This window comes from Thalassophryne amazonica, chromosome 10, assembly GCF_902500255.1.
Source record: "Thalassophryne amazonica chromosome 10, fThaAma1.1, whole genome shotgun sequence".
In the NCBI taxonomy this organism is placed as follows: Eukaryota; Metazoa; Chordata; class Actinopteri; order Batrachoidiformes; family Batrachoididae; genus Thalassophryne; species Thalassophryne amazonica.
In genome coordinates, this window is record NC_047112.1 from 102,239,950 (window position 1) to 102,267,905 (window position 27,956).

At 39.5% G+C, this 27,956-nt stretch overlaps 2 protein-coding genes across 3 annotated transcripts in view; one reads left to right on the plus strand and one right to left on the minus strand.

Moving 5' to 3' along the window:
* zgc:172121 (uncharacterized protein LOC337599 homolog) overlaps window positions 1-4,127 on the minus strand; it is a 31,753-nt gene extending 27,626 nt beyond the window's left edge. Inside the window, exon 1 of the mRNA XM_034180655.1 lies at window positions 3,988-4,127. Within this exon, the coding sequence (XP_034036546.1) occupies window positions 3,988-4,092 (105 nt within the window). The 5' untranslated portion in view covers window positions 4,093-4,127. The remainder of the gene's footprint in view (window positions 1-3,987) is intronic.
* The window catches only part of nme7 (NME/NM23 family member 7), a 137,398-nt gene continuing 113,285 nt past the window's right edge, over window positions 3,844-27,956 (plus strand). Inside the window, exons 1-7 of one of the 2 annotated variants that reach the window (XM_034180654.1) lie at window positions 3,844-3,864; window positions 11,709-11,810; window positions 15,673-15,839; window positions 25,174-25,284; window positions 25,437-25,487; window positions 27,486-27,693; window positions 27,805-27,910. In XM_034180654.1, coding sequence (XP_034036545.1) covers window positions 3,862-3,864; window positions 11,709-11,810; window positions 15,673-15,839; window positions 25,174-25,284; window positions 25,437-25,487; window positions 27,486-27,693; window positions 27,805-27,910 — 748 coding nt within the window. In that variant the 5' untranslated portion in view covers window positions 3,844-3,861. Of the gene's footprint in view, window positions 3,865-5,025; window positions 5,116-11,708; window positions 11,811-15,672; window positions 15,840-25,173; window positions 25,285-25,436; window positions 25,488-27,485; window positions 27,694-27,804; window positions 27,911-27,956 lie in introns of those variants that run through there. The other variant, XM_034180652.1, reaches the window with a different exon arrangement.

Below are 27,956 nucleotides of genomic sequence, written 5' to 3' on the forward strand. Positions count from 1 at the left end.
TCAGGATAACCTGTACTTTCAGAATATATATGCTATAGTGGTGTTTTATAAGTGTAATAAAGGTTTACAATCAGAAATAAGAAAAGAAAAAATAAAGCAGGAATAATTTTCACACACACTTATTCAAAACACACAGCAAACTATAATAAACAACTATTTTGACACTTTATAAAGGTAATTTGGGGTCTTGTAGAAAAGACTACAATTAAATGTTATAACAATAAACACAAATGCACATTTTGAACAATATATACAACATGGTCTATGTGTTTTGTTTGTCTTCATCTCAAAGCAATTTCTGTCTGCTATTACACAAAGGTCACATCACAAACTTATACTTCTATGAAGTTGATTGTGTTTTTGGAGTGTTCTGTCCTGCTCTGACAGCAGCTTTCACACTTTGGCCCATTTACACTCTGAGGTCAGCATTTATCCATATAATAAAAGGCATTAAGTGGCCTCTGTGTGTTTGTGTATCCGGAGCATCAGTCAAAATCCAGAAAGCACTGACTTTCATCCTTTGGCATAGTTATGTATTTTTTCCATGAGGATGCGTGTGGTGAAAACAGCAAAGTGATCGGGCCAATATGTTTTGAGAAATCTGTAATTTTTGTTTTAAATACAAGCCTGTTCATGTTGCATTTACACAGTAAGAGCCTGTATTTCAAAATAAAAGCATGTGAGGCTGCAGAAGACCTGACAGAGTTCATCAGTCTGTCCATATATATATACATATATGTGTGTGTGTCTTTTATTTACTGTTATTCAAGGTATTTTTAGTACATCTGTTATTTTATTTAGTCATCTTTCCACCCAGCAATTTGCATATAGTATCTTTGTTTTTGCAAAGTCAGTAGTAAATAATTGTAAAATTCTGAGGTCAACTGATGGAATGATCATTGAGCAGAACAGAGGGTGAATAAAGTAGCAGCACCACAGTTTGTTGTAGTCTTTTGTAGTTAAAAACAGGTGAAATAATGAACACCTAGCTTTGTATAATCTATATAGAAACATAAATATCTCTCTATTTATAGCCTCATAATGAATACATAAAAGGCAGCCATGATCAAGCTGCCACAGTGGAGTTTGTGGCAGGTCATGCAAACTGTCACAGGAGAGTTATTCACTTGTAGTTTAAAATAGGTGAAATAATGAAGATATATATAAAGATCAACTTTAGTTATGCCAAGTGGTGAAACACTGCCATCTGCCAGGGAAGGTACAGAAAACACAGGCATCTGCTGCGACACAAAGATGCCACCGGAAGTGCTGCGACAAATACAGAAGCCACTGGCATCTGGCGCAGCACATACAGATGCCAGTGTTTGTGCCGAGACAAGATGCCACAGATACAGTAAACACTTGCATCTGCCCTGGCAGGTACAGATTAGAATCCTTCATAACCTGAGCCATAGATGTAGTACTAGTTCCATGTTTGAATCCAACAATGTTAGGTCATATCCCGAAATGTATAGATGAACTGCTTTTAACTGTACCGCCTTTGCTCATTAACAAATATTATTGCTCACTGTAAAAAAATAAATTAATAAATAAAAATTCTGTTGTTTTTATGGAAAAGTTCTGGCAGCTGTGGTTGTTAGGGGAATTCTGTAAAACATTACAGTGCATATGTAATTGGTTTTATATGAAATATGTAAATTTTTGCAGTTTAAACCTGTTGTAATTTACAAATTAATTAATTAAACTGTAATTTTAATGGTCTTTTCTTGCTGAATTTGCATGGCCATGCTGCTATTAAAACAATTTTCTTCCTGTAATATTTCGGCTGTTCCCTTGTTTTCACTTGAGGTCACCACAGCAGATCCAAGGTGGGTCTGCATGTTGATTTGGTTTACTCTGAATGCCCTTTGTGGTGCAACACCACATTATATGAAGAAATGTGGCAGGAGTGGGTTTTGAACTGGGAACCTTCTGCACTGAAACCAAGTGCACTAACCACTTCATCACAATCAGTCCATTTCACAGAGATTTGATCAGAACGAGCGCCTCCAGTCTGAAATTCAAACAAATGTTATTTTTGCTGTAACATTACAATTACATAAACATAGATTAAATTTTCTTACTGTCATGTTTAAAAGTATGTTACTATTAACAATTGTTATTCATTGTTTATCTATATCTTATTAATTAATAATTATTACAATGCAGAATAAATTAGTTTTTTTTATTTTTGCATGTTACAATTACAATGCAAATATATGGAGCAGACAGGCTATTAACTGTCTATTTAGAAGATAAAATCTGCGCATCTTAATTAACAGTATTTTAACAGTGTCATGTTGTAATTTTAACTGTATTGCACAGTTTTTGGTATTACAGTTTTTCTGTGTTTAAACTACAGTTGTTTGTAAATTCTACAACAGCATATGATTATTTTAACATATTTCTACTGTTAAATTCACAGTTCAGTTTCATTCCACATTTTACAAATTATTGCTGTCAATTAAATACTACTCTATTATTTTTCCTTTTACAGTTTTTTATGTCATCAATTTACAGGATTTCCTTGTTAATTTCACAGACTTTTTTTTAGTGTTTCGCTGGTTAGATCTGATTTTTACTTATCCTCGTCACTGCTGGCACTCTGGAATAGTCCTGTATTCACTTGTTATGAACAAACCATTTTGAAGGCATTTTTAATACTTTCATCTCTGGTCCGTTTATGATTTTACATATACACATCTGAAATAAATAAATCAACTGAAAACAACAGCATCTGCTGAGACAGCTAAAAATACCACCGGAACTGCTGCAAGAAATACAGAAAACACTGGCATCTGCCGCAGCACACACAGATGCCACCAGAAGTACCGAGACAACATGCCGCTGCCACAAAATGTACTTGCCCTCCCTCCAGATACCACCAGATCAATAAAATTGATTCTGATTCTAATAATAATAATAATAATAATATGTATTTGCCTGAAATTGTTTGTTCTGGGGGTGGGGGAGCACAGGAATTCAGTTGGAAAGTCCAACTTAGTCACCCAAAGAGTGTCTAAACCAAATTTCAGGTACATTTATTGAATAGGTTCTTTTTTTTTTTTTTTTTTTTTGTGAAAATCTGCAAAAAGCAATTTTTTGAACACCTTTTTTTGTGGAGGGGGGACCATGGAGGTCTTTAGAATCAATGAGGTCAATGAAAATCTCTCTTGTACGTAAACCCTGATTCAAGGAATCTATATGAAGAATGAAGGAAAATTTTACTGAGCAGTTTTTCAGCTAAAACTTGAGACATTGGGGACCTTAGAATGACTGAAGGACAATACCCCCCCCCCCCCCCCCAAAAAAAAAAAAATTAACAGCCTCCCAGGAAATCTTTATACAGAATTAGAGAAGTTAGGGAATACAGGGACTCAATAAAAAGTTAACTTACCATGACCCAAGTAATGTCTGTATACGTTTTTACCCTTCTGGAGGGCCATGAGGGAGCTTTTAAAAACACTCAAAGTTAATAAAAATGTTTATATAAGTTAGACATAACTCAAAAAATCTGTATACAAATTTATAGAAAAAGTAAGTGATCGGAAGTGTCCAAAATGGCATTTCCCCCTTATGGGAAGTTCTGGGGGTTCATTTATGGTTAAGGGAAGGGTTACAAATAGCAAAATAAAATATCATGTAAAATAAAATATCATGTTGCGCTAAAGTGGGTCACGTGATGAAGGCATCGCGCTCGACCAATCACAACGTGTTCCGGACAAATAGCCAAAGTAAGTCCACTTCCAGTCACTGCAGAATAACCACTGCCTTATGCAAAATTAGAGAGAAAATTATGGAACAGATTTTTTGCAACAAATCAGCGTGAAGAACGGATCCCCAAACAGCCCAACACACACGATGGTATGTCCATGATCTGCACCTACTTCAAAGTGTAATCAACTGATGCTACTTTGCCTAAATTTAACATTTACCACTAACTTTATTATTATTCGTATAATATTTATATATGTATTAAAATTTTACCTGTAAATTGAAACCCTGGGCTTCCAGTTCCGTTGCCAGTCCGCCATCCAGGATAAGAGGACCACCATCGTTGACGAAATGTTTTAAGCGAGTGCAAGAGCGCATGAAGTATTTTTACAATACTTTTGTTCCGGGTGGAAATGACGTCAACGCCTCGCGTAACTAGGGAGTCTCGATGGTCTCGAGCATGGTCTCGAGCATTGGTTCAGCACTACCCCCCCCGCAAAAAAAAAAACCTCCTTTTATAAGGTCCGCCCTCTAGGGCTCTGGGCCACCAATCTGTGGGACGTTCCCCGAAGGAGTGGGCGGAGTTCAAATTATAACGTGCCCCCATGTCTACATGATGACCAGCAGATGGCGCACCAGCGTGCACCTTCAAGTGCATGCTCTCACGAGCGCCACTAGCTATTCATTCAATTTTATGTTTATTTTTAATTTATTAAATTATTATTAAATTAAAATTAAATAAAGTATGCGTAACATAGTTCAAATAGTTTGGCTGTATTTCCCCAAATGAAAAAAAATGATAACAGTTAAAAAAAATATTAAAATTATTCACAGGTTAGACAGCTTTTGGCTTTTCAAATTATGGATTCAAAATATAGCTAAATATCTAATAATTATAATATAATATAGCCAAATATAAATTGTGCATCAATATTTGCATTGTTGCACAATGGGTTTTATTGGAGAACGTGAAACTGGTTAATTCTAAAAACAAAGAACTTGTTTATATTTGTACATATATTTGTTGCTAAAAAAAAAAAGAGCATTTATTTGTCTATAAATTATAATGTCAGGCATCATTTCAAACCTGCTGTTGACGTCCCAAAAACAAATTCATAAAAAGTAGGTGAGGTTGTCACAACATATAGGTTTTGTATTTCTCCAGGAACTGTTTTGGATGATATACATATATAGTTATATAATTTGTGAAAATTTATGGTAATACAATATTTTTACAAACAGTTCATTTTGAACAAATTTCGAAATTTCGTCAGTAGTCACATGCTTCCTCCCTCGAGTGACCCAAGCTTCGGAACAAGCAGTTCGACACACATTTCAGACTCTCGGTGTCTCACATAGTTCGCGTCGGGTCACGTAGTGTTTTGTAATTTGATTTAAATGGTAAGTTAAAAATACCTTTCCAGTAACACTGACGCGAACAGATTTGTTTACTAATTTCAAGACCAACCAAAAGGTTGAACGCCTCAACCTGAAGGTAGTTTAGCAAACAGCAATTTAGCTAGTGTTAGCAGGCAGCTGATTTACGTACTGAAATTAAAAGTTGTAAAGACGACGGCAAAGGGGGGAAGGCTGGGACAGGATAGTTTGTTCGTCGCATTGGGATTAAACCGCTTTGCTATTTCAAAAGAAAAATGTAGTAGCATGATGGGCTTTGTAGCTAATTTGTCGGTAATTTGCACGGAAGTAGAGGTAATACGAAGTATTACAGAAGACTGTTTCGTAAAGTATATCTACTGCATAAACCGGGCTTATTTCTGGTAATAGTTGTAAGCTTTCCCCCTGTTTCACGAAGCAAATGTAACCTTGTTAAAGATGAGTTGCTATGGAAACCATTTCCCAACTTCTGGTCCGACTGGAAACTGATCTTGTTATTTCGTTGTTCCGCCTTTTCAGTCGTTTTTATTTTACTGTGTTGAGCACTACGGGGTCCGGGGTCCTTTGCTAAGGGCTATCTGGTCCCTGTAACATATTGATTTATTCTGCCTTACAAAAACCTGGTTACAGCAGGATGAATATGTTAGTTTAAATGAGTCAACACCCCTGAGTCACACTAACTGCCAGAATGCTCGTAGCACGGCGGAGGCGGAGGATTAGCAGCAATCTTCCATTCCAGTTTATTAATTAATCCAAAACCCAGACAGAGCTTTAATTCATTTGAAAGCTTGACTCTTAGTCTTGTCCATCCAAATTGGAAGTCCCAAAAACCAGTTTTATTTGTTATCTATCGTCCACCTGGTCGTTACTGTGAGTTTCTCTGTGAATTTTCAGACCTTTTGTCTGACTTAGTGCTTAGCTCAGATAAGATAATTAAGGTGGGCGATTTTAACATCCACACAGATGCTGAGAATGACAGCCTCAGCACTGCATTTAATCTATTATTAGACTCAATTGGCTTTGCTCAAAATGTAAATGAGTCCACCCACCACTTTAATCATATCCTAGATCTTGTTCTGACTTATGGTATGGAAATTGAAGACTTAACAGTATTCCCTGAAAACTCCCTTCTGTCTGATCATTTGTTAATAACATTTACATTTACTCTGATGGACTACCCAGCAGTGGGGAATAAGTTTCATTACACTAGAAGTCTTTCAGAAAGTGCTGTAACTAGGTTTAAGGATATGATTCCTTCTTTATGTTCTCTAATGCCATATACCAACAAAGTGCCAGGTAGCTACCTAAACTCTGTGAGTGAGATAGAGTAGCTCGTCAATAGTTTTACATCCTCATTGAAGACAACTTTGGATGCTGTAGCTCCTCTGAAAAAGAGAGCCTTAAATCAGAAGTGCCTGACTCCGTGGTATAACTCACAAACTCGCAGCTTAAAGCAGATAACCCGTAAGCTGGAGAGGAAATGGCGTCTCACTAATTTAGAAGATCTTCACTTAGCCTGGAAAAAGAGTCTGTTGCTCTATAAAAAAAGCCCTCCGTAAAGCTAGGACATCTTACTACTCATCACTAATTGAAGAAAATAAGAACAACCCCAGGTTTCTTTTCAGCACTGTAGCCAGGCTGACAAAGAGTCAGAGCTCTATTGAGCCTAGTATTCCTTTAACTTTAAATAGTAATGACTTCATGACTTTCTTTGCTAATAAAATTTTAACTATTAGAGAAAAAATTACTCATAACCATCCCAAAGACATATCGTTATCTTTGGCTGCTTTCAGTGATGCCGGTATTTGGTTAGACTCTTTCTCTGCGATTGTTCTGTCTGAGTTATTTTCATTAGTTACTTCCTCCAAACCATCAACATGTCTATTAGACCCCATTCCTACCAGGCTGCTCAAGGAAGCCCTACCATTAATTAATGCTTCGATCTTAAATATGATCAATCTATCTTTATTAGTTGGCTATGTACCACAGGCTTTTAAGGTGGCAGTAATTAAACCATTACTTAAAAAGCCATCACTTGACCCAGCTATCTTAGCTAATTATAGGCCAATCTCCAACCTTCCTTTTCTCTCAGAAATTCTTGAAAGAGTAGTTGTAAAACAGCTAACTGATCATCTGCAGAGGAATGGTCTATTTGAAGCGTTTCAGTCAGGTTTTAGAATTCATCATAGTACAGAAACAGCATTTGTGAAGGTTACAAATTATCTTCTTATGGCCTCAGACAGTGGACTCATCTCTGTGCTTGTTCTGTTAGACCTCAGTGCTGCTTTTGATACTGTTGACCATAACATTTTATTACAGAGATTAGAGCATGCTATAGGTATTAAAGGCACTGCGCTGCGGTGGTTTGAATCATATTTATCTAATAGAATACAATTTGTTCATGTAAATGGGGAATCTTCTTCACAGACTAAGGTTAATTATGGAGTTCCACAAGGTTCTGTGCTAGGACCAATTTTATTCACTTTATACATGTTTCCCTTAGAAGTATTATTAGACAGCATTGCTTAAATTTTCATTGTTACGCAGATGATACCCAGCTTTATCTATCCATGAAGCCAGAGGACACACACCAATTAGCTAAACTGCAGGATTGTCTTACAGACATAAAGACATGGATGACCTCTAATTTCCTGCTTTTAAACTCAGATAAAACTGAAGTTATTGTACTTGGCCCCACAAATCTTAGAAACATGGTGTCTAACCAGATCCTTACTCTGGATGGCATTACCCTGACCTCTAGTAATACTGTGAGAAATCTTGGAGTCATTTTTTATCAGGATATGTCATTCAATGCGCATATTAAACAAATATGTAGGACTGCTTTTTTGCATTTGCGCAATATCTCTAAAATTAGAAAGGTCTTGTCTCAGAGTGATGCTGAAAAACTAATTCATGCATTTATTTCCTCTAGGCTGGACTACTGTAATTCATTATTATCAGGTTGGCCTAAAAGTTCCCTGAAAAGCCTTCAGTTAATTCAAAATGCTGCAGCTAGAGTACTGACAGGGACTAGAAGGAGAGAGCATACCTCACCCATATTGGCCTCTCTTCATTGGCTTCCTGTTAATTCTAGAATATAATTTAAAATTCTTCTTCTTACTTATAAGGTTTTGAATAATCAGGTCCCATCTTATCTTAGGGACCTCATAGTACCATATCACCTCAATAGAGCGCTTCGCTCTCAGACTGCAGGCTTACTTGTAGTTCCTAGGGTTTGTAAGAGTAGAATGGGAGGCAGAGCCTTCAGCTTTCAGGCTCCTCTCCTGTGGAACCAGCTCCCAATTCAGATCAGGGAGACAGACACCTTCTCTACTTTTAAGATTAGGCTTAAAACTTTCCTTTTTGCTAAAGCTTATAGTTAGGGCTGGATCAGGTGACCCTGAACCATCCCTTAGTTATGCTGCTATAGACTTAGACTGCTGGGGGGTTCCCATGATGCACTGAGTGTTTCTTTCTCTTTTTGCTCTGTATGCACCACTCTGCATTTAATCATTAATGATTGATCTCTGCTCCCCTCCACAGCATGTCTTTTTCCTGGTTCTCTCCCTCAGCCCCAACGAGTCCCAGCAGAAGACTGCCCCTCCCTGAGCCTGGTTCTGCTGGAGGTTTCTTCCTGTTAAAAGGGAGTTTTTCCTTCCCACTGTCACCAAGTGCTTGCTCACAGGGGGTCGTTTTGACCGTTGGGGTTTTCCCGTAATTATTGTATGGCCTTGCCTTACAATATAAAGCGCCTTGGGGCAACTGTTTGTTGTGATTTGGCGCTATATAAATAAAATTGATTTGATTTGATTTGTATGACGGCAGTAGGAGCTTGGTTCGCTTTGCCAGTAGTAAGTCAAACCTGTTTTCAGTGCACGTTGGCCTCTGCCAGGGCTGCCCTTTGTCACTGGTTCTGTTCATTATCTTTATGGACAGAATTTTTAGGCACAGCCAGGGTGTAGAGGGGGTCCGGTTTGTGAACCAGGAATCTCGTCTCTGCTGTTTGCGGATGATTTGGTTCTGTTGGCTTCAACAAATCAGGACCTTCAGCGTGCACTGGGGCAGTTTGCAGCCGAGTGTGAAGCGTCCAGGATGAAAATCAGCACCTCCAAATCTGAGGCCGTGGTTCTTGACTGGAAAAAGGTGCTTTTATAATATTTTAAAATACTTTATTAATCCCGAGGGAAATTGTGTGGCTTTGCCCTCTTCAGGTCGGTGGAGTGTCCTTGCCTCAAGTGGAGGAGTTTAAGTATCTCGGGGTCTTGTTCACGAGTGAGGAACGGATGGAGCATGAGATCGATAGACGGATCGGTGCAGCATCTGCAGTGATGCGGTCGCTGTATCGGACCGTCGTGGTGAAGAGAGAGCTGAGTAGGGGGACAAAGCTTTTGATTTACCAATGGATCTACGTTCCGATCCTCACCTATGGTCATGAGATTTGGCTCATGACTGAAAGAACGTGATCGCGAGTACAAGCGGCCGAGATGAGTTTTCTCCATAGGGTGGCTGGGCGCTCCCTTAGAGATAGGGTGAGGAGCTTGGTCACTCAGGAGGAGCTCGGAGTCGAGTCGCTGCTCCTCCACGTCGAAAGGAGCCAGTTGAGGTGGCTCGGGCATCTTTTCCGGATGCCCCCTGGACGCCTCGCTAGAGAGGTGTTCCGAGCACATCCCACCGGGAAGAGGCCCCGGGGAAAACCCAGGACACGCTGGAGGGACTACGTCTCTCGGCTGGCTTGGGAACACTTTGGGGTTCCCCTGGAGGAGCTGGGGAAGGTGTGTGTGGATCGGGAGGTCTGGGCGGCTTTGCTTGAGCTGCTGCCCCCGCGACTCGACTCCGGATAAAGTGGAAGGAAATGGATGGATGGCTATCCACAACATAAACTTAAAATGATTCTAAAACAATTTATGAGTATAATTTATATATAACCAACAGAAAAATATGTTTTAAGATTGTCAACTGAACAAAAATGTAAACGCAACACTTTTGTTTTTACTCCCATTTTTCATGAGCTGTAATCAATCTAAAACATTTTCTCTCTATATATACAAAATACCTATTTCTCTCAGATATTGTTCGACAGGAACTACATAATTAGATTTGCTGATGATGACACCACTGTGGTGATTATCAGCAATGAGGATGAAGGTGCTTACACAGTGAAAATTGGCAGAATAGTGCAAAACACAACCTTGGGCTCAACATTTAAAAAACCAAAGAGAAAACCCAAGTCACAACATCCCTCAGTGGCTCTTGATAGTGTTCTGTTATGGAGAGGGTTAAGAACACACAGTTTCTAGAAGTCCTGCTGACAGTAACTTGGCCAATAGCACCAACACTGGTGCAATAATAAAAAGGGCTCAACAGTGACTTCACGCCCTCCGCAAGTTAACTATCTTCTACAGTGTGACCACCGAAAGTGTACTCAACTACTGCATTAGCTCCTGGTATGGCAACAGCACTGGTGATGAAGAAAACAACAAGATCGTAAAAACAGTTTGAAAAACCATTGGCATGTCATTCCATCCCTACCAGACATCCATCACCAGTGTTGTGTATGCAGAGCTTCCAATATTATCAGGGACCCCACTCACTCCTTCCACAGCTTGTTTTCCCCCCATGCAGCAAGGAAAAAGGAGCATCCATTCCAGAACTGTTATGCTTTCTAACAGTCGGACTCCTTAACTCCCAGTACCCCCCCCCCCCCCCCCCCCCAGATTAACTTCGCTTTAATCCACTGTTTGCATTTTAAATGGGACACTTTCATCCTCGTCAACAGTGCACTTATGTGACACTTTATTGATATTTTCATTCTTGCATTTTTTTGGACAGGTACATCCTCAGATTAAACTTTTTTTAAACTATTTTTAAACCAGTTTTTTTTGTTTTGAAATATCTTTCTAATTACTATTTTAGAGTATGAGTTTATAGTTTTAATTTGGTTTATTTTTACTTCTGGTCTTTAAAGGAAAACAAAATTTCATTTTTACCCGAGGCCGAAATATGGCTCTCGGTATTATCAAGACTTTGTATCCTGTCCATCCGTCTGTCCATCCATCTGTCTGTGCCCAGCATATATCTATTCCTATTACTGCCAGGGTCTTCAAATTCACAGGAAGGATTCTTGGGAAACAGACCTTGGATAAGTTCAAAGATGGCCAATCTTGACCTACTTTAAGGAGTCAAAAGGTCACATTCTGTTTCCTATTTTTATGCTCTCATACAGCCAAGCGTATTTTCGCATTGCACTATATTTATTATCTATAAAAGTACACAATGATAAATCACAATAAAAGGAAATGGTAAATGTTTACCAGAGAAACCCCCCATTTCCCACTGTGAGTCGACACCAAAAGATAGCATGCATGCTGAAATGTTCCATACATGGCGTTGTTACAGACAAGATTTTGTTCAACTTAACTACTTACTGAAATGTGATCTGAACTGTGTTTCTGTGTTCACCTCAGTAGTTCACACCTGCTTATTTTTCAGGATGCAAACAGCTATCAGCTATCAAATTAGAAGCAGTGACTTCCACAGTAAAGCAGCTCAGTTTGAGTTACTCTGCGCTCCAATAATTAAATTTGTCTCTTTATAATCAGGAGGAGCGCTATGCCTTTCTTGCTGAGTGGTATGACCCCACTGCAGATCTCTTACGGCGCTACCAGCTGTTCTTCTACCCCACAGATGGTTCATTGGAAATGGTATGTGTACTATAGCCATTTTGTTCTTACGTCTGCTTGCAAAGACTCATCTGTCGTAATTATAGCAACAATCCTTCATCATTAAAATCTATAAAGAGACATGGTTATTTACAGTGTCATAAAAATATTCTGCACCCCCACCTCCTGGAAATTTTCATGTATTTTTTTAATCAGTAAACACAAATAAGATGTACCAAATTGAAAGCTTTCCAATTTAAAACTTAAAAACAGTTGATTGACTATGTCTTACCTTCTTTTTAAGATGACTATTAACTAATTCATCAAGTTGCATAGTAAGAAAATTCATTCAAGGCACTCCGGTTGGGCGTAACATAAATAACACCTTTGTTGCCTTTAAAAAGTGATTGAAAAGCACGTCAGGAAATAATGCAAAAAGAAACTGAATATCCCAATGAAAAGTGGAAAAGAAATCTGCAGTCAGCAAGTTGTCCTCAAAACTGAGTGACTGTGCAAGAAAGAGACTAGTTAGGGAAACCAGTAAAGGTGCCCTGACACTTGCACGACTTTGATCCACGCACTTGCACGCACTTTGTCGTGGTGATCCCACCCGCTGTGTTCCCAGCTGGATGCCTCGCGTTGTGTGCTGGACGCTGCGTATACAAAATAATTATTTTGTAGCGGATTAATCTTTTTCTCTCTGAGTTGGCTGTTGAAAACGGCTCTAATCGCTTCCAGAATCACAGAGGACTGTTCCAACTGGAGCTTTTCTCTCTCTCTCTCTCTCTCTCTCTCTCTCTCTCTCTCTCTCTCTCTCTCTCTCTCTCTCTCTCTCAATGAGGTGGAGAATGCATTTGGATCTGTCTAAAAAGGTAATTATTTGTAATGTTTATATTGTAATAGCCTGGTAAAACAGTTGCATGCTCATTCCTTCTTTTGAGTAGCTGTAAAAGTATGTTTACGATAGATTTAACATCTCGTTATTATCGTTCAGACGAGCTGTGCTGTGATGTTGTGCGCTGACACAGTCGCTCACACTCACGCAGTTGATTCCAGAATTGCTCTGACAGCATTAACCACAGGTCAGTCATTTGGGTGAAGGTCAGGGCAGTTGGGGTCAAATGTCAGATTGCTGTAGCCCTTACTGTCTTCATAACCATGGGGAGTATTGCCTAATAAAGCCAAACAGAATGTTAATGTGTTATGGTTGCTGTCAGAGTCCAGTTATTCCAGTTCATAATTTGTAGCTGGCCTTGGAAAAGGTTATTCACTCATAACCCCTATGTAACCTGTCAGTAATTTTGGTCAACTTGCAAGCCTTTTTTTGTTTTATTACTTCATACAAATTAACTAAAATATTCAAATAAATTGCTTTTAATCCATATTAGTTGAATGTCAGAAAAGTGGATTTATTTAAATAAAATTAAAAAAAACTTTTTTTTATTGGACCTCCCAGTGCTGTTAAAGTGATTGTTCCTGTTGGTACAGTCCAAAGTATTGCATTGGCGTCTCTTCAGCAATGGGTGATCCAAACCTGCATATGCTTTCTTGTCATAATAAAGTTCAAATTCCTGAAATTTAAATTCTCTTTGTCAGATTTGTAGTCAGCCTGAGTGATTGTGTAGAGACTCGTCAAAGTGAAATAAAAAAAAGGACGATGTGATATTTGACATGGAATTTTGGAATAAGCCAAACCAGTGTTACTTATTTTGCTTATGTTATTATATTTTGTTAAAGCCCGGCTATTTCTTAGATTCATTACAAACACCCTGAGAAAATGTCACATAGTTTTAGATAAGTGCAACCAAAAATAGTGCTTTACACAAGCAAATAAAACTGAAAATATGACACTCAGAATGCACTAGAAGCCACAAGAGAGCACAATTTATTTATTTATTTATTTTCCTATTTTTCTGTGGTAGGGGATCATACCCCTGGCCTCCCTTAGATTGGCAAAGCTTTGTCATCGCCATGCCAACTACTCATTGGGATTGGCCTTCTATGTTTTTTGTGATGTAACACACTGTGTACTACTCTGTTTTATTTTTATTTTAAATGAACTCTACAGTGATGTGTCACTTTTTGTTGTTTTTATATGATGTATGTACATGTATAAAATGTAAGCTTTTTCATTTAATGTCATGCCATTTTCACTGCTTCAGTGTTGTAATAAATCCTACAGTAAGAACATTTGAGATATAGACCTTTATTACACAAATGTCTTATTACATTTTTAACACACAGTTACAGTGGGGCCAAAAAGTATTTAGTCAGTCCCTGATTGTGCAAGTTCTCCTACTTAGAAAGATGAGAGAGGTCTGTAATTTTCATCATAGGTACACTTCAACTGTGAGAGACAAAATGAGAAAAAAATCCCGGAAATCACATTGTAGGATTTTTAAAGAATTTATTTGTAAATTATGGTGGAAAATAAGTATTTGGTCACCCACAAACAAACAAGATTTCTGGCTCTCACAGACCTGTAACTACTTCTTTAAGAAGCTCTTCTGTTCTCCACCTGTTACCTGTATTAATGGCATCTGTTTGAACTCATTATCTGTGTAAAAGATACCTTTGGAGTCTGACTCAAACAGTCATACTCCAAACTCAACCATGGTCAAGACCAAAGAGCTGTCGAAGGACACCAGGAAGAAAATTGTAGATGTGCATCAGGCTGGGAAGCGTGAATCTACAATAGTCAAGCAGCTTGGTGTGAATAAATCAACTGTGGGAGCAATTGTAAGAAAATGGAAGACATACAAGACCATTGATAATCTCCCTTGATCTGGGTCTCCTCGCAAGATGGGTCAAAATGATCATGAGAACTGTGAGCAAAAATCCCAGAACTACACGGATGGACCTGATAAATGACCTGCAGAGAGCTGGGACAAAAGTAACAAAGGCTGCACACTACGCAGAGAGGGACTCAAATCCTGCAGTGCCAGGCGTGTCCCCCTGCTTAAGCCAGTACGTGTCCAGGCCCGTCTGAAGTTTGCCAGAGAGCATATGGATGATCCAGAAGAGGATTGGGAGAATATCATGTGGTCAGATGAAACCAAAATAGAACTTTTTAGTAAAAACTCAGCTAGTCATGTTTGGAGGAAGAAGAATGCTGAGTTGCATTCCAAAAACACCATACCTGCTGTGAAGCATGGGGGTGGAAACATCATGCTTTGGGGCTGTTTTTCTGCAAAGGGGACAGGACGACTGATCTGTGTTAAGGGAAGAATGAACGTGGCCATGTATCGTGAGATTTTAAGCCAAAACCTCCTTCCTTCAGTGAGAGCATTGAAGATGCAACGTGGCTGGGTCTTCCAGCATGACAATGATCCCAAACACACTGCTCTGGCAATGAAGGAGTGGCTAAGTAAAAAGCATTTCAAGGTCCTGGAGTGGCCAAGCCAGTCTCCAGACTTCAACCCCATAGAAAATTTGTTGCGGGAGTTGAAAGTCCATGTTGCCCAGCAACAGCCCCAAAACATCACTGCTCTAGAGGAGATCTGCATGGAGGAATGGGCCAAAATACCAGCTACAGTGTGTGCAAACCTGGTGAAGACTTACAGGAAATGTTTGACCTCTGTCATTGCCAACAAAGATTATGTTACAAAGTATTGAGTTGAAATTTTGTTATTGACCAAATACTTATTTTCCACCATAATTTACAAATAAATTCTTTAAAAATCCTACAATGTGATTTCGTGGATTTTTTTTTTCTCATTTTGTCTCTCATAGTTGAAGTGTACCTATGTTGAAAATTACAGACCTCTCTCATCTTTCTAAGTAGGAGAACTTGCACAGTCATGGGCTGACTAAATACTTTTTGGCCCCATTGTATGCTCTTTAGAAAATGTTCAGGTCTGCAACAGGTTAATTTTGCTAAGCTACTGTAATTGTTTTTTTACAGTTTGATGTGAAAAACCGTCGGATGTTTTTGAGAAGGACCAAATATGATGACCTCCATCAAGAGGACCTGTTCATTGGAAATCGAGTAAATGTTTTTTCACGGCAGCTCAATCTGATTGAATATGGAGATCAGTACACATCCAGCAAACTTGGCAGCAAAAAAGAAAGGTATGATTGTGCAGGTCGTACGATAAGTCCACATCAACCTCTGCAGTTACATGTCACACAGGCTAGGAGTATTTGTATTTTAGTTTTTGTGCAGACATCTATATTAAGGGGTTATAATTTTTTCTACATTACTGTGCAAATGTTTTGACACACTCTACAATTTTGCTGCAAATGTAGTGCTTGATCATATCCTCAATGCAACAACAGAAAATCAGGTTTGAAATGTCAAGCTAGTCCAACAAAGATCAAAGGTGAGATTTCCCTCACGGTGGATCCAGTGGACTTGACGTCACTGTAGGCGGGGAGCACAGAGGTTAATATAAGAACTAGAGTCTGCACTCCCAATGCTCCCTACTAAATGCGAATGTCCGCTTCATGGACAAGAGTCATGACACCTCCTAACTGGGAAAAATATTGACGAAGTGCCCATATGTTAATGCTTTTTCAATGCGGATTTGCAACTGAACACACTCAGAAAAATGCTTGCAAAATACGTGTTAAATTCCGTTCTGACCCGGATATCAAGTCAGTAAAATTAATTTACATTAAATTATTTAAGGAAAATATTAAACTTACTCTGACACCCACACATTCCCAAATATTATTGTTGAAGGTTACACTGATCTGATCTGTTCCAGCTGGGCTGCTGTGCTGACATGTCCTGCAGCTGCTGCTGTGTTCGCTGCATGACTCATCAGTCCATTACAATACATTTACAATGCATATGTTTTTACACAGTTCTCCTTTATTGACTTAGTTTCATTCGTGAAGTCAGTGGTGTGGGTCCACATCTCTGTGAGGGTGCGAGCAGCGGCTCAGTTATTTAAGGTGCAAAATAAAAATAAAAAAATCGTTGGTCTTTTCGAACTATTTTAATCACTAAGGACAAGTATTTTAACTAGACATCGGTCTAGCAGGAGAAAATATCAACTAGACTTAAGGGGCATTCCACATGAAATCATCAGATTTTCCAAAATCTTTCCGGGTCACCAACTCAGATTCTCATGATTTTTTGTTTTTTTTACATGTACCCACGTACGAGGTCTGTTAGAAAAGTATCCGACCTTTTTATTTTTTGCAAAAACCATATGGATTTGAATCACGTGTGATTGCATTAGCCAAGCTTGAACCTTCGTGCGCATGCGTGAGTTTTTTCACGCCTGTCGGTTGCGTCATTTGCCTGTGAGCAGGCTTTGTGTGAGCAGTGGTCCACCCCTCTCGTCGGATTTTTATTGCGAATAAATGTCTGAACGATTTGGAGCTTTGGAGCATCAAATTTTTCCAGAAACTGTGAAAAACCTCCAGGTGGACACCATTCGGAAAATTCATATGGCTTTCAGCGACGATTTTATGGGGATTACACAGATTAAGGAGTGCTTCAGCCGGTTTAAAGACCGCCCACAGCGTCTGAGAGCGCAGCGCACTCCGAGCGCCGATCGACAGGCTGACACCCCGCTAAAACAACCAGATCATTTCCAACGTGAAAAATCGACGCTGAAAGCCATATGAATTTTCCGAATGGTGTCCACCTGGAGGTCTCTCACAGTTTCTGGAAAAATTTGATGCAGCAAAGCTCCAAATCGTTCAGACATTTATTCGCAATAAAAATCCGACGAGAGGGTTGGACCACTGCTCACACAAAGCCTGCTCACAGGCGAATGACGCTACCAACAGGCGTGAAAAAACTCACGCATGTGCACAAAGGTTCAAGCTTGGTTGATGCAATCACACGTGATTCAAATCCATATGGTTTCTGCAAAAAATAAAAAGGTCGGATACTTTTCTAACAGACCTTGTATGTCTGATGAACACATTCAAACTATTTCTGCTTAATTCCAAGTAGTTTTTTAGAAAAAAAAATTTTAATCAGGGTTCCCACAATCCTATTTTACACTCGCGAATGCATCTTGAGCTTTTTTCATTTTTAAAAGGCATTATCTCAGCTACAAATGCAGATATAAAGCTCAGATTTGGAATACACCCTATTCGGGCACCACAGATACAGTAGTAAATTTTAAAAATGGGATACAGAGCTAATTTTTCATTCTGTAGCATCACAAAAATGGCACTTTGTCAATTCTCGCAAAAAATTACAAAATTTCAAAGAGCTGTACAAAAGAAGGGATTCAATGGATAATCTTCATATTGTAGAATACACATATCTGGGGTACTAGTTATATGTGTGTAAAACATTGTGGTCAAAACTTGAAGGGTTTTTGAATTATTGACTCTTGAAAATCGAACAAGATCATAGAATGTCAAAAATAGACCTCCAGTTTCTATGATTTGACCATGTGGGCAAGTGGTCAGCCACTTCATAATTTTTTGTGGAGAGCATATTGATATACCAACTTTATATCAAAGCTCAAATTTGGTATTTACAATATTTGGCACCCCAAAATAATGGATTGACTTTGAAAGACAGATTACTGATCTTATTTTTTTCTGACATGGCATCATAAAATTAGCAATTCAGTCATCAACACAATTTTGTTACAAAGTTTTGAAGAGCTGTACTCCAAGAGTAAATTGAGAGATAATTTTGATATTTCAGGCTCCATGTGTCAGAGCAAATTATGTTGTTTTTTTGTTGTTGTTGTTGTTGTTGTTGTTGTTGTTTTTTTCTGGCCACATACTGCTTCGTATGTGCCATGAGGTGCCAAATATATTCAGCAGTACTGACCAACAGAGAATACAAATTTAAAACTATGAAGACTTATACTATAACCCCAATTCCATTGAAGTTGGGACATTGTGTAAAATGTAAATAAAAACAGAATACAATGATTTGCAAATCCTCTTCAACCTATATTCAATTGAATACACCACAAAGACAAGCTATTTAATGTTTAAACTGATAAACTTTGTGCAAATATTTGCTCATTTTGAAATGGATGCCTGCAACACATTTCAAAAAAGCTGGGACAGTGGTATGTTTACCACTGTGTTACATCACCTTTCCTTCTAACAACACTCAATAAGTGTTTGGGAACTGAGGACACTAATTGTTGAAGCTTTGCAGGTGGAATTCTTTCCCTTTCTTGCTTGCTGTATGACTTAAGTTGTTCAACAGTCCCGGGTCTCCGTTGTCATATTTTGCGCTTCATAATGCGCCACGCATTTTCAATGGGTGACAGGTCTAGTCAAGTACCCGTACTCTTTTACTATGAAGCCACGCTGTTGTAACATGTGCAGAATGTGGCTTGACATTGTCTTGCTGACATAAGCAGGGACGTCCCTGAAAAAGACGTTGTTTGGATGGCAGCATGTGTTGCTCCAAAACCTGGATGGACCTTTCAGCATTGATGGTGCCATCACAGATGTGTAAGTTATGCCATGGGCACTAACACACCCCCATACCATCACAGATGCTGGCTTTTGAATTTAGCGCTGGTAACAATCTGGATGGTCTTTTTCCTCTTTTGTCCAGAGGACATGACGTCCATGATTTCCAAAAACAATTTGAAATGTGGACTCATCAGACCACAGCACACTTTTCCACTTTGCGTCTGTCCATTTCAAAGGAGCTCGGGCCCAGAGAAGGCAGCGGCGTTTCTGGATGTTGTTGATATATGGCTTTTGCTTTGCATGGTAGAGTTTTAACTTGCAGTTGTACATGTAGCGACAAACTGTGTTAACTGACAGTGGTTTTCTGAAGTGTTCCTGAGCCCACGCGGTAAGTTCTCCAGATTCTCTGAATCTTCTGATTATATTATGGACTGTAGATGATGGAATCCCTAAATTCCTTGCAACTGAATGTTGAGAAACATTGTTCTTAAACTGTTGGACTATTTTTTCATGCACTTGTTCACACAGTGGTGATCCTCATCCCATCTTTGGTTATGAATGGCTGAGACTTTTGGGGATGCTCCTTTTATACCCAAGTGTCCTCAGTTCCCAAATGCTTATTGAGAGTTGTTAGAAGGAAAGGTGATGTAACACAGTGGTAAACATACCACTGTCCCAGCTTTTTTGAAATGTGTTGCAGGCATCCATTTCAAAATGAGCAAATATTTGCACAAAAACAATAAAGTGTATCAGTTTGAACATTAAATATCTTGTGTTTGTGGTGTATTCAATTGAATATAGGTTGAAGAGGATTTGCAAATTATTGTATTCTGTTTTTATTTACATTTTACACAACGTCCCAACTCCATTGGAATTGGCGTTGTAGGTTATATATTTAATATAAAATTATACATTTACCATATTTTCTGGAGTATAAGTTAACACCTTTTTCTGTATTACCAGTTCTTTAATTTGGAATTTTTCTGCATTTTTGTAGTGTGCTTTGTATTATTGGTATTTATTCTTTAATCTATATTATAGCAGCCAAGTGGCCTCTTTGTGTGTGTATGTGTACATGCACGAGTATGGCTTTGATCATGGAGAAACTGGAGAGAGCTGACATTTGAAGTTTGGTATACTTATGCATTTTGGGTCAAATGATGCAAAAATAAGAGTTGATAGGACTAATATTTTTCGAGAAATATGGGATATTAGGTAACAACAGTGAACAATCGATGTTGTGCTGCAATTCACCATGAGAATTTGGGGTTTGGGAGTTTTAAATGTTGTTATTGTGGTTCATGTTAGTTTAACAGTGTTGTTAGTGTTATTGAGTTATTGTGTTTTTGTAGTTCAGTTGGTTTATTCAGTTTAGTTAAGTGTTATGTTACCATGAGTGGGAAGTGTAGTGTGTTTGATGTCTTTTGCCACCGTCTCTATTTGTGGGTATGCAAAAACAAAAGCACCTGTTTGAATGCAGAGAAGACAGAAAAGCTCTGGCTCGGTTTTTGATCTTACGCGTAACTCGCCACAATATATTAAAAGAGAAGTGGCATCTGCGTACATGTATGCATGTGTGTGTATAACTTCAATCATGGACAAACTGGGAGAGCTGACATTTGCTGTTTGGTATGCTTATGTGTTTTGGGTTAAGGATGAACACCGCCAAAACGGAACGTTGATAGGACTAATATTTTTGGAGAAACTACGGATATTTGCTAACAACACTGAACAATGGACGTTGATAATTACATTCTGGATTCACACACCATTTCCAGCAGGGGGTGGTAAATCATCTATATACACTGGCTTGCAAAAGTATTCAGCCCCTTGGTATTTCTTGCATTTTAATTTGTTTATGGCATTTCAAATACAAAAAGTAGATCAAGTTTCTCAATATAAAAATTTATAAAATTATCTTCTTTAAACTCAAACTGAAAATAAATCTGTACAACGTGATGTAAATTAATTAAAAATAAAGAAGCCAAGGTGATGGGTTGCATAAGTAATCAGCCCCTTTGGTATAATACCTGTAAATAATCAATTTAATTGCCAGTTTAGTTCAGACAAGTCAGGGGATGGATACATGAACATTTCCAAGTCACTGAATGTCTCGAACTTTATTTACATCAGTTATGAAGAAATATGAACAGTTTGTCACTCTCTGGTAAATCTGTGTGGAGTAGACAGTTCTCAAAAACTGAGTGACTGTGCAAGAAGGAGAAGACAACCCAGACATCTCAGAAGTTACAGGCTTCTGTGGCTGTGATTGGAGAAATTGTGCATAGTGCATGTTTTGCATTTTGTGTCCTCAGTCATACAGCTTCATGATGAAGTGGTACAGAGGAGGGTTTTCTTTCACCAAATCATTAAATGTAGGCTTGCATCTCAGATGTACCTTCTGGCAATTTGTAGCTAAACTTTCAGGTCTTCGTTTTAATAAAACCCTCCTCTGTATTTTTATATAGGTAACAAGTTCAAACAGGTGCAGTTAATACAGGTAAAGAGTTCAGTATAAGAGGGCTTCTTAAAGAAAAATTAACAGGTCTGTGTGAGACAGAATTCTTGCTGGTTGGTAGGTGTTCAAATACTTATTTTCAGCAGTAACATACAAATTTGGTAGTGTTTGCACAAACACTACCAAACCTAGAGCAATGAATCCCCACGGGCAACACGCTGCTTATTAGTTTATTTTGTTTAGTTCCTAGATTTCTGTGAAAGGAATATTTAAATAGTCATTACAGTTATTATTAAAAACGAATGTCTGTTTTTGTTTTTGTTGTTGTTGTTGTTGTTTGTTTTTTTTGGTAGGTATGTTGCACCGGAGTATAAATTGCAACTTTTTTCTGTATTATCAGTTCTTTAATTTGGAATTTTTGTGCATTTTTGTGGTGTACTTTGTATTATTGATATTTATTCTTTTTTTATTAATTTAATTTGTTGAGTTCCTAGATTTCTATGAAAGGAATATGTCATGAGTTATTATTATTAAAAAAAATGACTGAGAGTTTTTGGTATATAAGTCGCACCAGAGTATAAATTGCACCTTTTTTCTGTGTTATCAACTCTTTAATTTGGAATTTTGTGCATTTTTGTAGTGTTCTTTGTATTGTCGGTATTTATTCCTTTATTGTTAGCTTATTTTGTGTTCCTAGATTCCTCACTCAGTCATCTTCAACCGCTTACTCCAATTGAAGGTTATGGGGGGCTGGAGCCTATCCCAGTAGTCATAGAGATTGAGGCGAGGTACACCCTGAACAGGACACCAGTCTGTTGCAGGGCCACATATAGACAAACAAACACATTCACACCCGTGCGCACACCTATGGACAATTTAAAGTATCCAGTCCACCTAACCTGCGTATCTTTGGATGTGGGAGGAAGCCGGAGCACTTGGAGAGAACCCATGCAAACACAGGGAGACAGTGCAAACTCCACACAGAAAGGCCACAGGTGGGAACTGAACCCATGACCATCTCGCTGTGAAGCAACACTGCTAACCACTAATCCACCGAGCTGTCTTACAGGATTCCTGTAAAAGGATTACATACGAGGTCTGTTAGGAAAGTATCCGACCTTTTTATTTTTTTTCAAAAACCTGATGGATTTGAATCACATGTGCTTGCATGAGCCAACCTTGAACCTTTGTGCGCATGCGTGAATTTTTTCATGCCTGTCGATTGCGTCATTTGCTTGTAAGCAGCCTTTGTGTGAGGATGGGTGTAGTCTCTAGTCGGTTTTTCTTTGCAAGGAAAATGGCGGAACAACTGGAGCAGCGCGACTGCATCAGATTTTGCTAGAAACTGGGCGACAGCCAGGTGGAAACCATTCGGATGATTCAGACGGCTTTCGGTGATGATCTTATGGGCATCACACAGACTAAGGAGCGGTACAACCGGTTTAAAGACGTCTGCACAATGGTGGAGAGCGAGCCGTGCTCCGGGCGGCCATCAACATGCTGAAATGACCAGATCATTTCCGAAGTGAACGCTGTGGTGATGCGGGACCGTCGTGTGACTATCCAAGAAATTGCGGAAGAGGTGGACATCAGCACTTTTTCGGCACATTCCACTGTGACTGTTGTATGGCTGGGGGGCCTGGCTGCCTTTTTGTTTCTGTCTTTTGTTTTTCCTTCCAGGTGGCTTGCATTTGGGACTGAGTGGCTGTGTTGCTGAGGTTATCAGGACCTCACCCTGATCACCTGCGGCTCGTCAGGACTCACAGCTGAGGTGCATCTATATGGATTGGAACATGGTGGCATTTAAGACTGGAGTATACAGTGTGTATTTGCCAGAGACTCGACCTTGTGACCAGACGGGTGAGATCGTCGTCTCGGGAGCCATCTCATCATCAGTGGATGCAGAGAACGTCCAGGGTTTGATGCACGGTCTGTGAAAGAGGAGGGGGTGAGGTCTCACGCTCGTCAGCACACTTCCTGAGGTACGTTAGATTTTGTGACTAACATTTATACAGTCAGTAAATGTGGTGTCCCTCACACCTTTTTATATTGAGCTGTATGTTAGTCATGTATCGGCTTCCACTGCAGTGGAGTTTTGTGAACTGGATGTTCCATGCCTGCAGGTTGGGAAGCTGATTAGTAATCAAGCCAGGAAGTGTTTGCTGTTTGTACACCTTTAAGTGTTCTCTCTGTGTGTAGAGTGTGGACTCACATAATGGTTCCTTCTTTCACAGACTCGGTTTGTTGCGGCCACCTGGGGGGTGTCGGCGGGGTCCTTGGGTCCGAACAGCTTCTGGCTCCGGACCGTTAGCGCTGCTGGGAGCGCACCACGCCAGACCGCACTTTCTTTTGTTATTTTTTGTATCACTGTTATGTATTAAATTCAGTTAGCCTTTGTACCGTGCTCTGCTTATTTCATACTGGGTCCTTCAAACGCTGGTCGGTTCTCCGAGCTGCATCCGACACATAACAGTGACAGAAGATTTGGCCATGAAAAGGAGTGGCGGCGAAATTCGTGCCGCTGCTGATGGAGCAAAAGCGCCTTCGTGTTGAAGTCTCACAAGATGCCCACCTCTTCCACCATTCGGAAGATTCAGACGGCTTTCGGTGGCTTTTCAGTCGTGTGACTATCCGAGAAATTGTGGAAGAGGTGGGCATGTCACAACATGTCCTGTGAGACTTCAACACGAAGGCACTTTTGCGCCGCCATCAGCTTCGTGCCGAAGCCATCGGCATGAATTTCGCTGCAACTCTTTTCATGGCCAAATCTTCTGTCACAGTGGAATGTACCGAAAAAGTGCTGATGTCCACCTCTTCTGCAATTTCTCGGACAGTCACACGACGGTCCCGCATCACCACAGCATTCACTTTGGAAATGATCTGGTCATTTCAGTATGTTGATGGCTGCCCGGAGCGTTGCTCGATCTCCACCGTTGTACGGACATCTTTAAACCAGTTGTACCAGTCGTTAATCTGTCTGATGCCCATAGGATCGTCAACGAAAGCCGTCTGAATCATCCGAATGGTTTCCACCTGGCTGTCGCCCAGTTTCTGGCAAAATTTGATGCGGCACTGCTCCAGTCGTTCCGTCTTTTTCCTTGGAATGAAAAAACACCGAGCGCACGATACACACCTCACACAAAGGCTGCTTACAAGCAAATGACGCAATCGACAGGCATGAAAAAATTCACGCATGCGCACAAAGGTTCAAGGTTGGCTCATGCAAGCACATGTGATTCAAATCCATCAGGTTTTTGAAAAAAATAAAAATACTTTTCTAACAGACCTCGTATATATATAGTCGTTACAATTACTATTATTAAAAATGAGTATTTCATTTATTTTATTTTTTGGTATATAAAAGTCACAGAATCTCCTAAACTAGTAAAAAAGAAAAAAGTGACTTATGCGCAAAAATAAAAAATATGGTAATACAAATTTCATTGCAGTTGCCGAGCTAAGGTGTATGCCTCTTACGTTTTGTGCTTGGTGTTGATGAATTGTTTTTCCTAAACTCATGTCAGATATTGTCCATTCACACTCACTTTTCCTCCTATCTGCCTTTTTTCTTCTATCTTCTTTTATTAGAACTCTTGCACTGATTAAGCCAGATGCTGTTACGAAGATTGGAGATGTCCTTGAGTTAATATATTCCCACAACCTGATTGTGATCAAAGCCAAAATGACGAAGCTTACATGGTAAGGTCAGAGCCTCACTGAAGACAGATTCCAAGAAGGTACATTTCCATACACTTGCAAGTAACTGACTTAATAAAAGTCATTGGATTAAATCTCTGTCAATTTATGATATCCAGAGATTGTATTGAATACTTACAGTAACTTTGCCACAGGAGCCAAGCTGCAGACTTCTATGCGGAATATCAGTCAAAACCTTTCTTCAAGTAAGCACCTATAAACCATTTTTTTGTCTTGAGTGAGTGTGAGCAAGCAGCGAAGTTGTAAGGGGGAATATATATATAATGAAAAATAAACATGTAAATGAAATATTAATAAAAATACTATAAATACCTTGAATAACAGAATATACTAAAACACAGGCAGACACACACGCACACACGGTACATCTGGAAAGTATTCACAGCACTTCGCTGTTTCCACATTTTGTTATGTTACAGCCTTATTCTAAAATGGATGAAATTCATTTTTTCCCTCAAAACTGTACTCACAACACCCGATAATGACAGTGTGAAAAATGTTGGGGTTTTTTTGTTGTTGTTGTTTTAGATTTTTGCAAATTCATCAAAAATAAAAGAAATCACATGTACATAAGTATTCACAGCCTTTGCCATGAAGCTCCATTTTGAGCTCAGGTGCATCCTGTTTCCACTGATCATCCTTCAGATGTTTCTACAGCTTAATTGGAGTCCACCTGTAGTAAATTCAGTTGATTGTATATGATTTGTAAAGGCACACACCTGTCTACATATAAGGTCCCACAGTTGACAGTGAATGTCAGAACACAAACCAAGCATGAAGTCAAAGAAATTGTCTGTAGACTTTGCAGACAGGATTGTCTCAAGGCACAAATCTGGGGAAGGGCACACAAACATTTCTGCTTCTTTGAGGGTCCCAGTGAGCACTGTGGCCTCCATCATCTGTAAATGGAAGACGTTTGGATCCACCAGGACTCTTCCTAGAGCTGGGAGCCCGTCTAAACTGAGCGATCAGGGGAGAAGGGCCTTAGTCAGGGAGTTGACCAAGAACCCGATGGCCACTCTGTCAGAGCTCCAGCATTCCTCTGTAGAGAGAGGAGAACCTTCCAGAAGGACATCCATCTCTGCAGCAATCCACCAATCAGGCCTGTATGATAAAGTGGCCAGACAGAAGCCTCTCTGTAGTAAAAGGCACATGGCAGCCCACCTGGAGTTTGTCAGAAGGCACCTGAAGGATTCTCAGACCATGAGAAACAAAATTCTCTGGTGTGATGAGACAAAAATTGAAATCTTTGACGTGAATGCCAGGTGTCATGTTTGGAGGAAAACAGGCACCATTTTTGCAGTGAAGCATGGTGGTGTCAGCATCATGCGGTGGGGATGTTTTTCAGTGACAGAAACTGGGAGACTCGTCAGGGTTGAGGGAAAGATGAATGCAGCAATGTACAGAGATATCTTGAATGAAAACCTGCTTCAGAGCGCTCTTGATTTCAGACTGGGGTGGCGGTTCATCTTTCAGCAGGACAATAACCCTAAGCACACAGCCAAGATATCAAAGGAGTGGCTTCAGGACAACTCTGTGAATGTCCCTGAGTGGTCCAGCCAGAGCCCAGACCTGAATCCGATTGAACATCTCTGGAGAGATCTGAAAATGGCTGTGCACCGACACTCCCCATCCAACCTGATAGATCTTGAGAGATGCTTCAAAGAGGAATGGACAAAACTGCACAACAATAGGTGCACCAAGCTTGTGGCATCATATTCAAGAAGACTTGAGACTGTAATTGCTGTCAAAGGTGCATCAACAATGTATTGAGCAAAGGGTGTGAATTCTTATGATTTCTTAGTGTTTTTTATTTTTAATAAATTTGCAAAAATGTATTTATTTTTTTCATGTTTTCATTATGGGATGTTGTGTTTCATGTTCTCATTATGGGATGTTGTGAGTAGAATTTTCAGGGGAAAAAATGATTTCATCCATTTTGGAATAAGGCTGTAAAATAACAAAATGTGGAAAAAGTGAAGTGCTGTGAATACTTTGCGGATGCACCGTACATATACATATGACAGGGATAGGTGCTGTCTGCACGTTGTTATTTATCATTAAGATATAACAGATGAATAATGTCCTAATAATGTAGTGACATCTAAACAGCATAGATGAATGACTGCTGGTAAGTACTTGATTAAAAAGTAGTGTATTCAGTCACTGTGACCTTTTTGCAGTAACCTGCTGCAGTTTGTCACCTCGGGCCCTGTGGTTGCCATGGAGCTGATGGGTGATGAGGCCATATCTGTCTGGAAGAGCCTTCTGGGACCTACAGATTCTGCTGTTGCACGAAAAGAGGCGCCACAGAGTGCTCGTGCCAAGTTTGGAATAGATGTTGTCGAAAATGTTGGACATGGCTCTGACTCAGTTGCGGCGGCAACAACGGTATTGATATTAATTTAGCCATTTAAATAGTGACATCCTGATAAAGTGCATTCTATCCCATGCTATCCCATGTGCCAAATTCCAGAAATTAATACATACTTTGTTTTGCAGGAAATCGAGTTTTTTTTCCCATGCACAGTTGGCCACGGTCCTTCCAACACTGCTGTCTACACAGACTGCACATGCTGTATCATCAAACCTCACGCCGTGTCAGAAGGTAAGGAACAGTTGGGACATGACAGAGTTTTTGTTGTCTTCTATGT